Genomic DNA, 12,668 nt, shown 5'->3' with positions numbered 1-12,668 from the left:
CCATTCTACAGTTGAGGGACATCTAGGTTGTTTCCAGTTTTCGGCTATTACAAATAAAGCTGCTGTAAACATAGTTAAGCAGGTGTTCTTGTGGTATAGTAGGGCATCTTTTGGTTATAAGCCCAGGAGTTATGTATACCTACCTGGGTCTTGAGGTAGAACTATTCCAAGTTTTCTTAGAAATTGCCAAATTGACTTCCACGGTGGTTGGATAAATTTTCACTCCCACCAGCAATGGAGGAGTGTTTCCCTTCCTACGCATCTTTGCCAGCATGTGCTATCACTTGAGTTTTTCATCTTAGTCATTCTGACAGGTATAAGATGGAGTCTCAGAGTCGTTTCGATTTGTACTTCTCTGATGACTAGGGACTTTGGACATTTCTTTAAATGTTTTTCAGCCTTTTGAGATTCCTCTGTTGAGAATTCTGTTTAGCTCTGAACCTCATTTTTAAATTGGATTATTTAGGTTGTTGGTGTTTGTTGAGTTCTTTATAAATTCTGGATATTAGCCCTCTGTTACATGTAGGGTTGGTAAAGAACCTTTCCCAATCTGTAAGTTGACATTTTGTCCTAGTGACAGTGTTCTTTGCCTTACAGAAGCTTTTCAATTTCATGAGGTCCTTTTTAACAATTGTTTATCTTAAAGCCTGAGCCATTGGTATTCTATTCAGAAAGTTGTCTCCTGTACTGATGCATTCAAGGGTATTTCTCACTTTGTTTTCTATGAGATTTAGTGTATCTGGTTTTATGTTGAGGTCCTTGTTCCACTTGGACTTGAATTTTGTTCAGGGTGATAGATAGGGATTTACTTGCATTCTTCTACATGTAGACATCCAGTTAGACCAGCACCATTTGTTGAAGATGCTTTCTTCTTTTCCATTGTATGTTTTTTGGCTTATCAAAAATCAAGTGTCCAATGGGTGTGTGGGTTTATTTCTGGGTCTTTAATTTGATTCTGTTGAACAATCGGTCTGTTTCTATGCCAATACCTGATTTTATTACTATTGCTCTGTAGCACAGCTTGAGGACAGGCGTGGTGATTCCTTCTGAAGTTCTTTTATTATTCTGGATTGTTTTGATATCCTGGATTTTTTTGTTGTTTTATATGAAGTTGAGAATTGCTCTTTCAAAGTCTAAAAATTGTGTTGGAATTTTGATGGGTTAGTTTGGCTAAGGGTTGGTCTATCTTTGTCTAGCCAGGCCATCCTTGAACTCCCTCTGTAGCAGAGAATGATGACCATGGCCTTGTGCATGCGAGGATAGCACTTTACCAAACTAAACTTATTCTTTGCACTCTTACATTACCTTCTTTCCATGTTTACTTTATGTGCATGGGTATGATGTATATGTGAATGTGGCGATGAGAACGGCATGCCTTTGGAGGTCCTTTGAGAGCTTTCAGGGGTTGGATACTGTCTTAGGGTCCTTTAAAATCTTTGATGGTTTCTGCTTTCTGCTAGCTATTGTGAGAGCTGGGTGGTGATGCCACTGTCTCTCTCTGCCACCAATTTCCCCGTATCTCTGCGCTGGAGTTACAGAAGCTTTTGCTATGGCATCCAGCTGGTGAAGGGGTCTGGGTATCTGAACTCAGGTAACAGGATTACAGAGCTGCCCTTTACCCACCAAACGAGCTCATCACTCCAATTGTTTATAATTATGGAAAAAATTGCCACGTTCCCCATGATTCTACAGTGTCCCATCAACATAAATCTGTGGCATACGTGCACACATGTACTGTAAGAAGAATCACTGTTATATTAGCATAAATTAGTGGCATATGTGCTCACACTATACCATATGATGAACCAGGTAACAATGGTCAGTTTTGTCTTTAAACCTTGAAAGTAAAACTTCCATCTGAAAACATTCTGATTGTGTGTGGATATACTGATGAAATCGTTTTAGCTTCATGTTTTATATACTTGGTATTTGAAAGATTATTTTTGTTACACTAACAGGTTTTATTACTTGTCTTAGAAATGTCTAGTCCTCTCTTCAAACACTACCATTCTCCATTTTTCCTTTGCTTGCCTGATTCTACTTAACATCTGATACTTCAGTACTTCCCACTCTGTTGTAAGTTTAGTCTGTGTATTTCTTTCTTAGCATGCAGATAAGAGACAATGATTTGGATTTCTCAGCTCTGAAATTATATTTGACTTTATTTACTTGTTTTGATGATGCTTTGCTGCATAGCTTAGTCTGCCTCCTCCAAGCTGGGATTATATCACTATACCTACCTCAGTTTAGGATTTCTAGCTGCTTAAAATTTTAACCTTCAAATTCTTGAATAGATCAGGCATAGCTACTTTTTAATTGCCTTTTATTTTTATTAGTGTGTTTGCACATGTGCTCTGCATGTGTGTATGTATCTTTTCACTAGGGGTGTGTGTGTGTGTGTGTGTGTGTGTGTGTGTGTGTGTGTGTGTGTATGTATGTATGTGCATGTGGAGGCCAGAGGTTGATATCTGGTGCCTTCTTCAGTTGTCTGTACTTTATTTACTAAGGCAGGGCCTCTTGCTCTCCAGTTTGTCTCCTTGCTCTGCCAGCTTGCCCTGAGCATCCTGTCTTCAGTTTCGGAGCTCTGGGATTACATGCTTTCAGACTTTGATGTGTATGCTGAAGATCTCAACTTCAGTCCTCATTTGACAGTTTTTGGGATTCCATCCCAAGCTATTTAGAAAGTCACTTCCTATCCCTATATCTTGACATGTTTCCCCTATAGTTTAGACATTTTAGCTGCATTATTTATTTGACCCATTCACTTTTTGTGCAGTATGGAAGTGGATTAGCATTATATTATAACATAGTTCTCTAGTTTTTCATCACTGTCTTTCCTCAGACACCCACTAGCAAGCACCTCTGTTAAGAGTGAGCTTATTTCTGGGTCCTGTATTTTTCCATTTATCTACATGTGGGTTTTTGTGCCACTGTCAAGACATAATTATTTTATTATCCAGGTTAGAAAATGTATTGTCTAACTATCTAGAGGTCTGTTTTTGTTGACTGCTATTTCTGTTGGCTTTAGGTGATCTAGTTTATTTTCTAGTATTATTAGTTGTTATTGAATGCCAGATACTGCAAATGAAAAATTATAGAGAATTTAAAGTCTACCCGACATTGCCTTTATTCAGAGAAAGGTGTAAGTTCCTTACTATGGAGGTGGTTTATCACATCACAAAATGTCCTTGCTCCTAACCAGAATTGAAACACTTCGTCAGTTCAGTTCAGTTAAGTTTGCTGTCTCCTTGAGTTCAGTACAGGCTCAAGGTCAGTCTTACAGGGCAGCTCTTCTCCATTTCCTTACCTCTGAGCTCGCTCATTTCTCTGCGTTAGAATTCCTTGCTGTTTGACATCTCCCTTTGGAGAATTGACCAATCCTTACAGGGACGAGAACTTTTCTCAAACAAAGGGATATTTCTCTTCTTTTCTTTTCTTTTCTTTTCTTTTCTTTTCTTTTCTTTTCTTTTCTTTTCTTTTCTCTTTGGTGTTTGGTTTTTGGTTTTTGGTTTTTGGGTTTTTTTGTTTGCTTGTTTTGTTTTGTTTTTCGAGACAGGGTTTCTCTGTGTAGCCCTGGCTGTCCTGGAACTCACTTTGTAGACCAGGCTGGCCTAGAACTCAGAAATCTGCCTGCCTCTGCCTCCCAAGTGCATGTGTCTTAAGATCATGACTCTATAATTCATTACCCTCATAGCTGTTGCCAATGATTTTAGATAGGTGTTTTGTGTTTTAAAACAAAATTGATTGTTACCTAACCTAGTTCATCCTGTGGTAAACAGTTATTATGACATTTTTATACTGTACTTAAAGTATTATTTAGAGCTATGTGGTGTGTACTTGTATGCAGTCTCTTAGCATGGAGTTGGATGTATACTCTTGATGGGAAGGTTCCAGGCATATGAAATGACAGCCAAAATGAATTGATGTGACACTGGGACCATGTGTGCTTTTAGTAGTTTCCTCAGGAAATTGACGTGCCAAGTAGGCTTTTGAAGTTTAATATTATTTTGGTCATCTATCTCTTCTGAAAACAGGAAGGAAGTGATACTTCATGTATAAATAATTATACCTACAAGACATTGATAATTTCTGACTTTGCTTAAGTTTCTCATCTTTCTTGAAGTCATGCAGCCTTACTTATTTTTTTTTAAATCCTTTATCTTTGCAGCATAGGATTTTCGAATACACTGATGAGTAAGAACTTAATTGATTTAGAAATTATTTTTCTGATGATGTGCTAACTCATGATTTTCATTTAGATATCAGAATACTGTTCTCTTTGTTCATCTTTTCAGAGTCCAGATATGACACCTGTTTGCCAATTGTCCCCTTTTCTCCATTTTTCTTATTTACCAGTCAAAAAGTTTTAAAGTTATCAAGGATTCCATGCACTTCCAAGATAGGGATAACATCAATCTAAAGACTCAACTCTTTTCTGTCTTCACTGCTTACAGACAGGGAACACAGTCTCTTCAGCCTGGACCTGTGTAGAAGAATTTGGAGGAAATAAGCAGGTAAGAAAACATCTCTTAGGAATATTGTGGTATATTTAGTTCTCAGGAAATCAGTTTTAAGCTAATCATCTCATGACTACATGGGGAAATGCATAGAATTATCTGCTTAAGCCATGTATTTCACTAGCTGCACTAATAGCTTTCCTAGGAATAGACTCATTAAGGAAAAAATAATAACGTTAAATGGCTTTCTGTAATTCAGATGCTTTCAAACTTTTGAGGAAGACAATGTTCTGATATCTAAAACGAACCACTAGGTTTTTAAATAGTTCAAATCAGATATGGAGTGAATACTATCTATGTTTTGATTATCTGGGGTTCCTCAACATAAGCTGAGAATGATACTATTTTTACACATTATTAAAACAATATTTTGACTCTATTTCTATAACAATTCACTGTTTAGTTTTCTCACCAGGCTACAAGAAAAAAATTTAGATGGGGGTTGGGGACTTTATGTTAGTGTGTGATTTGCCAAAACTTTTTTTTTTTTTAACATGTAAAGGAATCAGCCCCTGTAGACATAATTCTGTGTTCCCGGGGAAGTTATTTCACCACTGTGTACCTTAATTCACCATTATCAAAGGGAGTAATGCGAGCGCTTGCAGTGCTTTTAGAAAGGTTTCGTTTGTCTGATCTTGTATGGTTATTTTTGGCATATACTAAGCAATAAATAAGTATTATCTAACATTATTAATGCCTATGAGAAATCTGTTTATTGTTCTTAACACTTAAATCTTAGACTGTAAATTTATCCTCACAGATTTTAGCAAAACTGTAGTTTCTAAACTTACAGATTTGAAATGTTAGCTAAATTTTAAACACACAGTGCAATTTAGAACTACCTTCTTTTAGTGTCTTAGATTTTAAAGCTTGACTTTGTGAGGATTGGTTTACTGGCAAAAATGAACCTTGAGAAGATTTGTAGCCTTTATTTAGTCTAAGTCTGTTTCTTCATTCTAACCCAGACACTTTATGTTAGTGAGCTGCAGTTCTTGCCTGACCTGAAGCATTGCTCTCAGAGGCTGCTGTGCTGATGGTTAGGAACTAGCATTAGGAGGAGTCTGCCGTTAGGATCTTCTAGTACACAGAGCAAATAGACAACTTACAATATGGTTTATGTGGTCTTCTTGCTTCTTTGGAAGGAAAGCAGCTGGACTAATTTTAGTGGCAGGGCATGATTTCTTTACATGTGGCCCTCCTTCATCCCTTTGTTTCTGTGCTAAGTTTTGGTCTCTAGAGGACTTTATTGGTCATGATCTCTTATAATTTACCATAATGGGGAAGAAGAGGGAAAGGACCCAGAATCAAGCCCATCCTTGTGTAAATGGCAAGTGAAAGAACAATCTGGGTAGGATACAGGAGACACTGGGGAGGGAGAGAGGGGAGAGAAAAAACAGAAATTTCGATTATATTAAAACATTTCATGGTTGATCTACAAATGCAAATGAAATTACAAAAATTTTAGTACATAAGGAAATAAGATGCTGCATGCATTGAGACTAGAAGTTGTGGAAATAGATTAAGATCAAGTCACATCCAGCCCACTTAGGAGAATAGCACCGTGGACTTGACTTTTGTACCCCTGCCCATTAAAAATGGAGACCTTTGTGGGTATTTTGAGGTGCTTTCTTTCAAATTTCCTGCTAAGATTTCTCTAAAAGCTTGGCCAAATGTAAACAGTACTTTCCTAGGAATTAGGAGTTCTAAAAGTTTTAACTTTTTTTTTTTAAATCTCTTTACTTGTGAACCTATGGATCTGTCTTACCTAAATCAACTGTTGTGTTTTGTCATTCATATGAATTGAAATCATTTGATTTAAAGATTTGTAAAGCTTCAGCTTGTTCTCGGTTTTCAATTTGGAATTAGATTATTAAAAAGTTTATTAGAATCAATAGTCAAAAGACAAAACTAATATACATAATATTATGCCAAGAGATTTAGCATATCAGAACAAATATATGTATAAATATGTAATGAACACATTATTAATCATAAGGGAATCTAAATTAAAACCACAGTGAAATACAATATCACATGCACTGCATAGATGTCATTAAATCTGCAGGCCAGTTTGGTAGTGCATACTTGTTATCACATTTGGGAGGGAGAAGCAGGAGGAACAGTGCAAATTTGAGACTAGTCTCTTCTCCAAAGTGAATTTCAGGCCAGCCAGTCAGAGTAAGACGTGTCCAACACCATGTGTATGTCTGTATGTGCTGGCATACCAACTGTTGTAGAAGATATGACCAACAGGCAGTTTCAAATTTTACTATTTGAATATAAAGTGGACAAAGTGAAGAACCCAGGAGCATAAATCTCTACCCCATACACCTGCAGCTCTATTCTCAGCTATTTACCATTGCAGAGAGAAACTGCCACAAAAGGTTTATATAAGAATGAGCATAGAGCGTATTTTATTTGTAAGAGATCCGTGTTAGAAAAGTTTACAGGCGACTGCATAAAAATCATGGTATATTCTTAACCACCAAGTAGTACTCAACAATGAAATGTAAGAAATTACTCAAATAGGTAGTACGACTCTTAGAGGTTATATTGAACAAAAGAAGCTAGAAATAGAAATTATTTTTAAAACAATGAAATCCAAAAACAGAGGAATTAATCCAAGATGCTAGAAATCAGACTGCGAGCTTGTCTATAGGACCATTAACTGAAGAGACAGGTGATTTGGTGGTTTTTTGTTTGTTTGTTTTTGTTTTTCTAAATCTGTTCATTGTGGATGCCATTGCTTATATACTTATCAAAATTAAATGAAGGTGTATGCCTTTTACTGTTTGGAAATTGAACCTCTGTTTTAAGTATCTAGACAGGAATTACATGAGTATAACATTTAAACTCTGAAGTTGGCTCTCTAGCACTCATTATAAAGGGGATGCAGGCCAGTTTGGGTCTGGAATAGGGCACTGAAGAGTTGGGATGTACTTGAAGAGGAAAAACTGGTATGGGGTGGGGTTGAATATGAACATGCTTGGAAATTTAACTCGTTTGCTCAATTTTCTTCTTATGCATTCTGTTTGCTATATGTAAATTATATATAAGGAATGGGTACCTACTCTTAGGTTTATTCACCCATACAGTTTCTCTTTACATTTGACTATCTTATTTGACATGTGTTTTGTTTTCTTATCACCCAAATGTTTTTTTTTCTGAAAATACTCATGTTCATAGTGGTTTTAAGAATAGGGGTTCACTTATGAAGTGCTTGAAAATCTTTACAAGCATCTAAGTGAATGAAGGCTTTCTCTTGCCCAATTCCCATAATAGTTGTCTCATACCATCTTATACAAATATTTTGAGTAAACTTTTAATTTGGGATTTATGTAGTTTTAAAAATGAGAATATAGCAGGTAATGTGTGTTTGTATAAAGCTGTACGGTAGAAGACTGCCAGAAATGCTAAGTGTTATGTTAATAGCCAGCTATTGAGCTTGCTTTTAAATCTTCTCTGGAAATATCTTCTGAGCTCACATTTTATAAGTAGGCTCCGTTATCTCTTGAATGGATGTAAACTCAAAGCAAGCATGATATCTATTTGAAAAGTATATTTCCTGTCTACTGAAGTCACGTGTAAATCATGCTGTTGATCACTACATTGGTGAAATTTAAAGAGCCAAGTGCATTAGAAGTGTGTGACGCTGAGGGACTGGATTTGCATAATAATCTTCAGCAGGATTTTAAGTCTTCATTAATACATAGTAGATCCAATGTTTCAGATAATATTTTAGTATTTAACCCTTGGGTAAAGCATAATCTTTAAAAGAAGAAATGAAGCTGATGTTAGAAAGGCAAATAATTTCAAAGTAATTTCTCATTTCAAAATACCCAAAATATTTTGACCATTGCTTTGGACATTTCAAAACATGTTTATATTTTCTTAAAACAAGCTGCTTTATTGACCTTGTGGTACCATTCATTTAAATTTAGAGTTTTACAATGCTAGCAATTAAACCTATTTACAACTGATTTTCACTTTTTTATTTTTTTTCTTAAATAGGTCCTTTCTGATGTTGCTTGAGCTTATTCTCCTGCAGTTGGTCTCACTCCTGTTCGTTAAACATTAAGTTAATCCTCATGTGTTGTAGACCTCATAGTGAATGTTATTGGAGGCTGAAAGCTTGACCTGTATAGTAAATGATCTTATTCAATTTTTTCCATTTCAACAATAGCACAACTTTTAAAAATGATCATTTTATAGACACAGTCAACCACTTTGACTTATGCTATAGTAAAGAGCATAGTTGAGTTTTTGGAAAGTCCAGGATCTACAAATTTGGTCAATAAAACACACACCTACAGAATTACTACAATTAAGGAAACAGGAAATTATTGGTGCATAAGATGAACGTTTGTTTGAAATTAATATTTCAAATATAATTGTTTTAATAATTTGGTTAATTTTGGATAATTTTCTATACTATTAAGTTGATAATGGTTTTTGACGTTCTTTTGGTAGAGATGATTCATTTTACTGTTTTGTGGTAACTGTGAGACTCTAATGTTAAATTGATGTTTGGTTGTATGAATGTTTGTGCCAGCATTTAAATAATGAAATTTTGGACAGTTAGTTTATATCAGAAGTCCAAGGGCAAATGCTTATGCTGGTTTGATATCTAATATGTTTTTAAAAAAAAAAAAAAAAGGAAAAAAGAAAAGAAACTGAATTCACTGTTCTTTTATCTTTTTCTTCATGATCTACCCTTGGTGTCAGATCCAATTTAAGAGAAACTTTTTGTTGATTAAAGAGAAATCAGAGGTTCTCTTTTTCTGTGTTAAAAAGAAAAAGATACCCAAAATGCACTGTAGTTAGACCGTTCAAACAGTGTTGGGAAGAACCCTGACTTGATGTAACTGCTGGTGTTTGCACTGCAGAGATAGTAATCCACCATCATTACAGTAGCATCAGGTATTTAAATGTTAGAACATTATGTTAAAACGTGATTGTCTTTTGAATGTTTTGTCTTTTGAATTAAATTTGTGTCCACAAAGATGTGCAGCATAACTGTTCATATATTTATTTACAGACTTCAATTTCCGTCGCAGCTCAATAAATAGTCTTTCCCCTGTTAGCACTACCCTCTCTTCTGGGACTCCCAGCATGCTTCCTTACACATCAAGGCCTTCTTCTTATCCAAGCTATCCCTTGTCACCAACAATATCACTTGCTAATGGCAGCCATGTTGGACAACGACTGTATATCTCCAATCAGGCCTCATTCTTCTGAAGAAAGTCTGGATATAGTATATAAACTTCCCTTTGTATAAGGCGTGGAAATTAACATACTGTTGTATTTTAGAATTGGGTTTGCACATGTGACTTTAAAAGCAAATATTTTAACATATTAAACAGCTATAATTCAGAATGACAAGAGTGGTAGGATTTGCAGAAATGCAATTAAAAGTTACTCAGTGATAGCAAACTACTACTGTTATTTTTAAGCTTTGGGGGTTTCCAATTCCTGAGCTTGAAAGGATTCCTGTTGTTTATGATTTTTGTATAACAACTTTGTAAAACAGCATTTTACAAATATTGAAAGTACTTAAAGACAGTGGTTGTACTAGATTAGATTACCAAGGATCGCTATCTATAGTGGAGTTTGAAACAGTTATGTAACCAGAAGCATCTAACTATTATGTAAAAAGAAATGATGAGACAAAAAAGATTAAGATGCAAATTTTTGGCAGAAGTAATGAAAAATCAGTCTACCTTTGTGGTCCTTGAAAGTAAGCAAATATTTTAGTTAATATTTGTTACAGAAATAAATTAAAACTTTGCTGTTAATATATTTAAGGTTTTTATAGTTATAATTCATTTATGTTTTGATATTCATTACATTGTTTACATAAGAAGTGTTAATGTTTTTTAAATGTTGAAATCATGTGTTGTTTAATTTTTATACTTCAAATTCTTCAACATTAAATATATGGCACTACTAATGTGTGTTTTGTTTTTATTAAAATTCACGCACACAAATATCTCTCATCTTTTGAGACTATCTTTTTCTTTGCCAGGTCAACAGCAGTTGCAGTGTCTTAGGTTTTCCATCTTCATGAGATCAAAGTGTCAGATAGAAAGAGAAATAAGTTTGTAAAGACAAAATCCCTTTCAAGTGCCAGTAGAAATGTTGGTAGATTCAAAGAATTACCCTTTTTTACTAAAGAATAATTAATGAATTTAGACCATTTTGACCTCATCAGTTTATTAGCACACATAGACAATTATAGTGATAATTTTCATAGTTGTTATCAGATATTTTATATTTCAAAATATTACATTTGTTCAACTCATTGTACAAGCACTTCAGGCAGGATTTGCATGCATAGAATTTAAAATAGTTGAAAATAATTTTCCTCTCAGCTTAATTTGAAATTTCTAGCAGAGAGTTGCAAGAGTAGTGAGTGCCAACCTTTTCCCTGCTAAAGAAGCCATTCGCCACGAAGCTGTGTGCTCCCTGTGCAGGTCCCTGCTTCAGACAGTCTCACTCAGCGCTGCGGCTAGTTCTCCGCACAGGTGCCACAGCTACGCTGGGCTGTGGTTGCAAATCACCACTCAGAAAACATGCAGTGACTGCTTTCATTTGCTAAGAGGCCACCCATGGGAAGAAGAGACACGTTTAGTTTTTCATAGAAATGTTTGGAATAGCTCAAATAAGAAATTATTACACATATTCTCACAGTTTTGTTTTTTTTTTTTTTTTTTACTTTGGCACGAACCCAACAATTGGAGAACTATCAACCACACAGTATTTGAAGATCCATGGTGACATAATGTTAAATGTGTAAAAACTTTCGAATTAAGCTGAGAGGAAAATTATTTTCAACTATTTTAAATTCTATGCATGCAAATCCTGCCTGAAGTGCTTGTACAATGAGTTGATCAAATGTAATATTTTGAAATATAAAATATCTGATAACAACTATGAAAATTATCACTATAATTGTCTATGTGTGCTAATAAACTGATGAGGTCAAAATGGTCTAAATTCATTCATTATTTGGTAACAATCCTTACAGTATTAAAGCTAAAACTTAGGCAAGTGTTGAGAAGTCACAGAGTAGCTGATTTGGGGGGACATATTTGTATTGGTTCAATATTTGATTTTTTGCACAACTTGCATTACTTTCCCCTCAGGCACAATTACAGCGTTTATGTTAACCAGTGCTTTGTGCAGTGGTATGGATGAGTAGTAACTTGTTCATATTGCATGGGACTCTACTAGACTAGTGAATGTAATTAATTGCATGCTACCTTAATTTCTGTAGCAAAGGTTAATTATATATGGCCCTTGCCCCAAATGAAAGCCTTTTTAGTAGGTTACCAGCTGTTGACAGATCTTAGACATGATCTCTCTCATGGGGCCGAGAAGCAGGCCAAATGACGGCCTTTATGAAACCTTGTATGCAGCATTTATAAAGGGCTGCCGAGGTTTGGGTTGGAAACCCATCTTTTAGTATTCCTTAGAATGAATAAGGCCATTAATAGCAACGATTCAAAGTTTAGAAGCTGTAAGTAAAAGTCTGGCGAAGCCAATCTTAAAAGAGCACACTTGGCAAGAAAGAGCTATAGCTTGTATCAAAATGCAGATATGAACTATAATATTGACATACTGAATAAAAAGCTAGTTTCTAATTCAGATGTCCCCTGGGTATCTAAAACTCAACCTACCTGTAACCAAGGTAACTCTATGTCTTATCTCATAGGCCAATTATTTTTACAGCAACCCACATTAACAGGATCGGTTAGATTTTATTGTTGCTGTGATAAAATACTTGAGAAATTTAAAAGGGGAATGCTGTCTCTTGACCCATGTTTTCAGAGTTTCCAATACAAATCCAAGGTCACTTGGGCTCTTGCTGTAGGCTTGAGTGTAATATGGTTGGGTGGTGGGTAGAGCAAAGCTGTTCATCTCTACAGCTGGCGTGAAGGAGTTGGGAGAGAGATGGGATGAGGCTGATCAGCTCACTCCCCATGACAGGAAAGTACTCTGGAAGAAGTAGGAAATGAACAGTTGCTGCACACAGATTTCATGCTGGCTCCGGTGGCTTCTGGGAATTTCAAAGGTCCCATATCTCATCCAGTCAAGTCCCTACTGTCAGATATTCTGCTCAGTCCTATTCAAGAAAGAGAAAAGGAACCC

The 12,668-nt window shown here is 35.6% G+C and overlaps 1 protein-coding gene across 7 annotated transcripts in view; it reads left to right on the top strand.

The window, feature by feature from the left end:
* Positions 1-10,467, top strand: part of Rbm46 (RNA binding motif protein 46) — a 39,992-nt gene extending 29,525 nt beyond the window's left edge. For 3 of the 7 annotated variants that reach the window (XM_006501850.3, XM_006501851.2, XM_011240188.2), the window contains one exon: positions 9,556-10,467. In XM_006501850.3, the coding sequence (XP_006501913.1) occupies positions 9,556-9,755 (200 nt within the window). In that variant the 3' untranslated portion in view covers positions 9,756-10,467. Of the gene's footprint in view, positions 1-4,454; positions 4,515-8,528 lie in introns of all 7 variants that reach the window. The other 4 variants (XM_030252743.1, NM_001277170.1, XM_017319680.2 and 1 more) reach the window with 4 other exon arrangements.
* The last annotated feature ends 2,201 nt before the right edge of the window (positions 10,468-12,668 follow it).

Source organism: Mus musculus, chromosome 3 (genome assembly GCF_000001635.26).
Source record: "Mus musculus strain C57BL/6J chromosome 3, GRCm38.p6 C57BL/6J".
Classification (NCBI taxonomy): Eukaryota; Metazoa; Chordata; class Mammalia; order Rodentia; family Muridae; genus Mus; species Mus musculus.
Note: the sequence above shows the minus strand (reverse complement) of the source record. Positions and strands in the feature narration are given on the sequence as shown.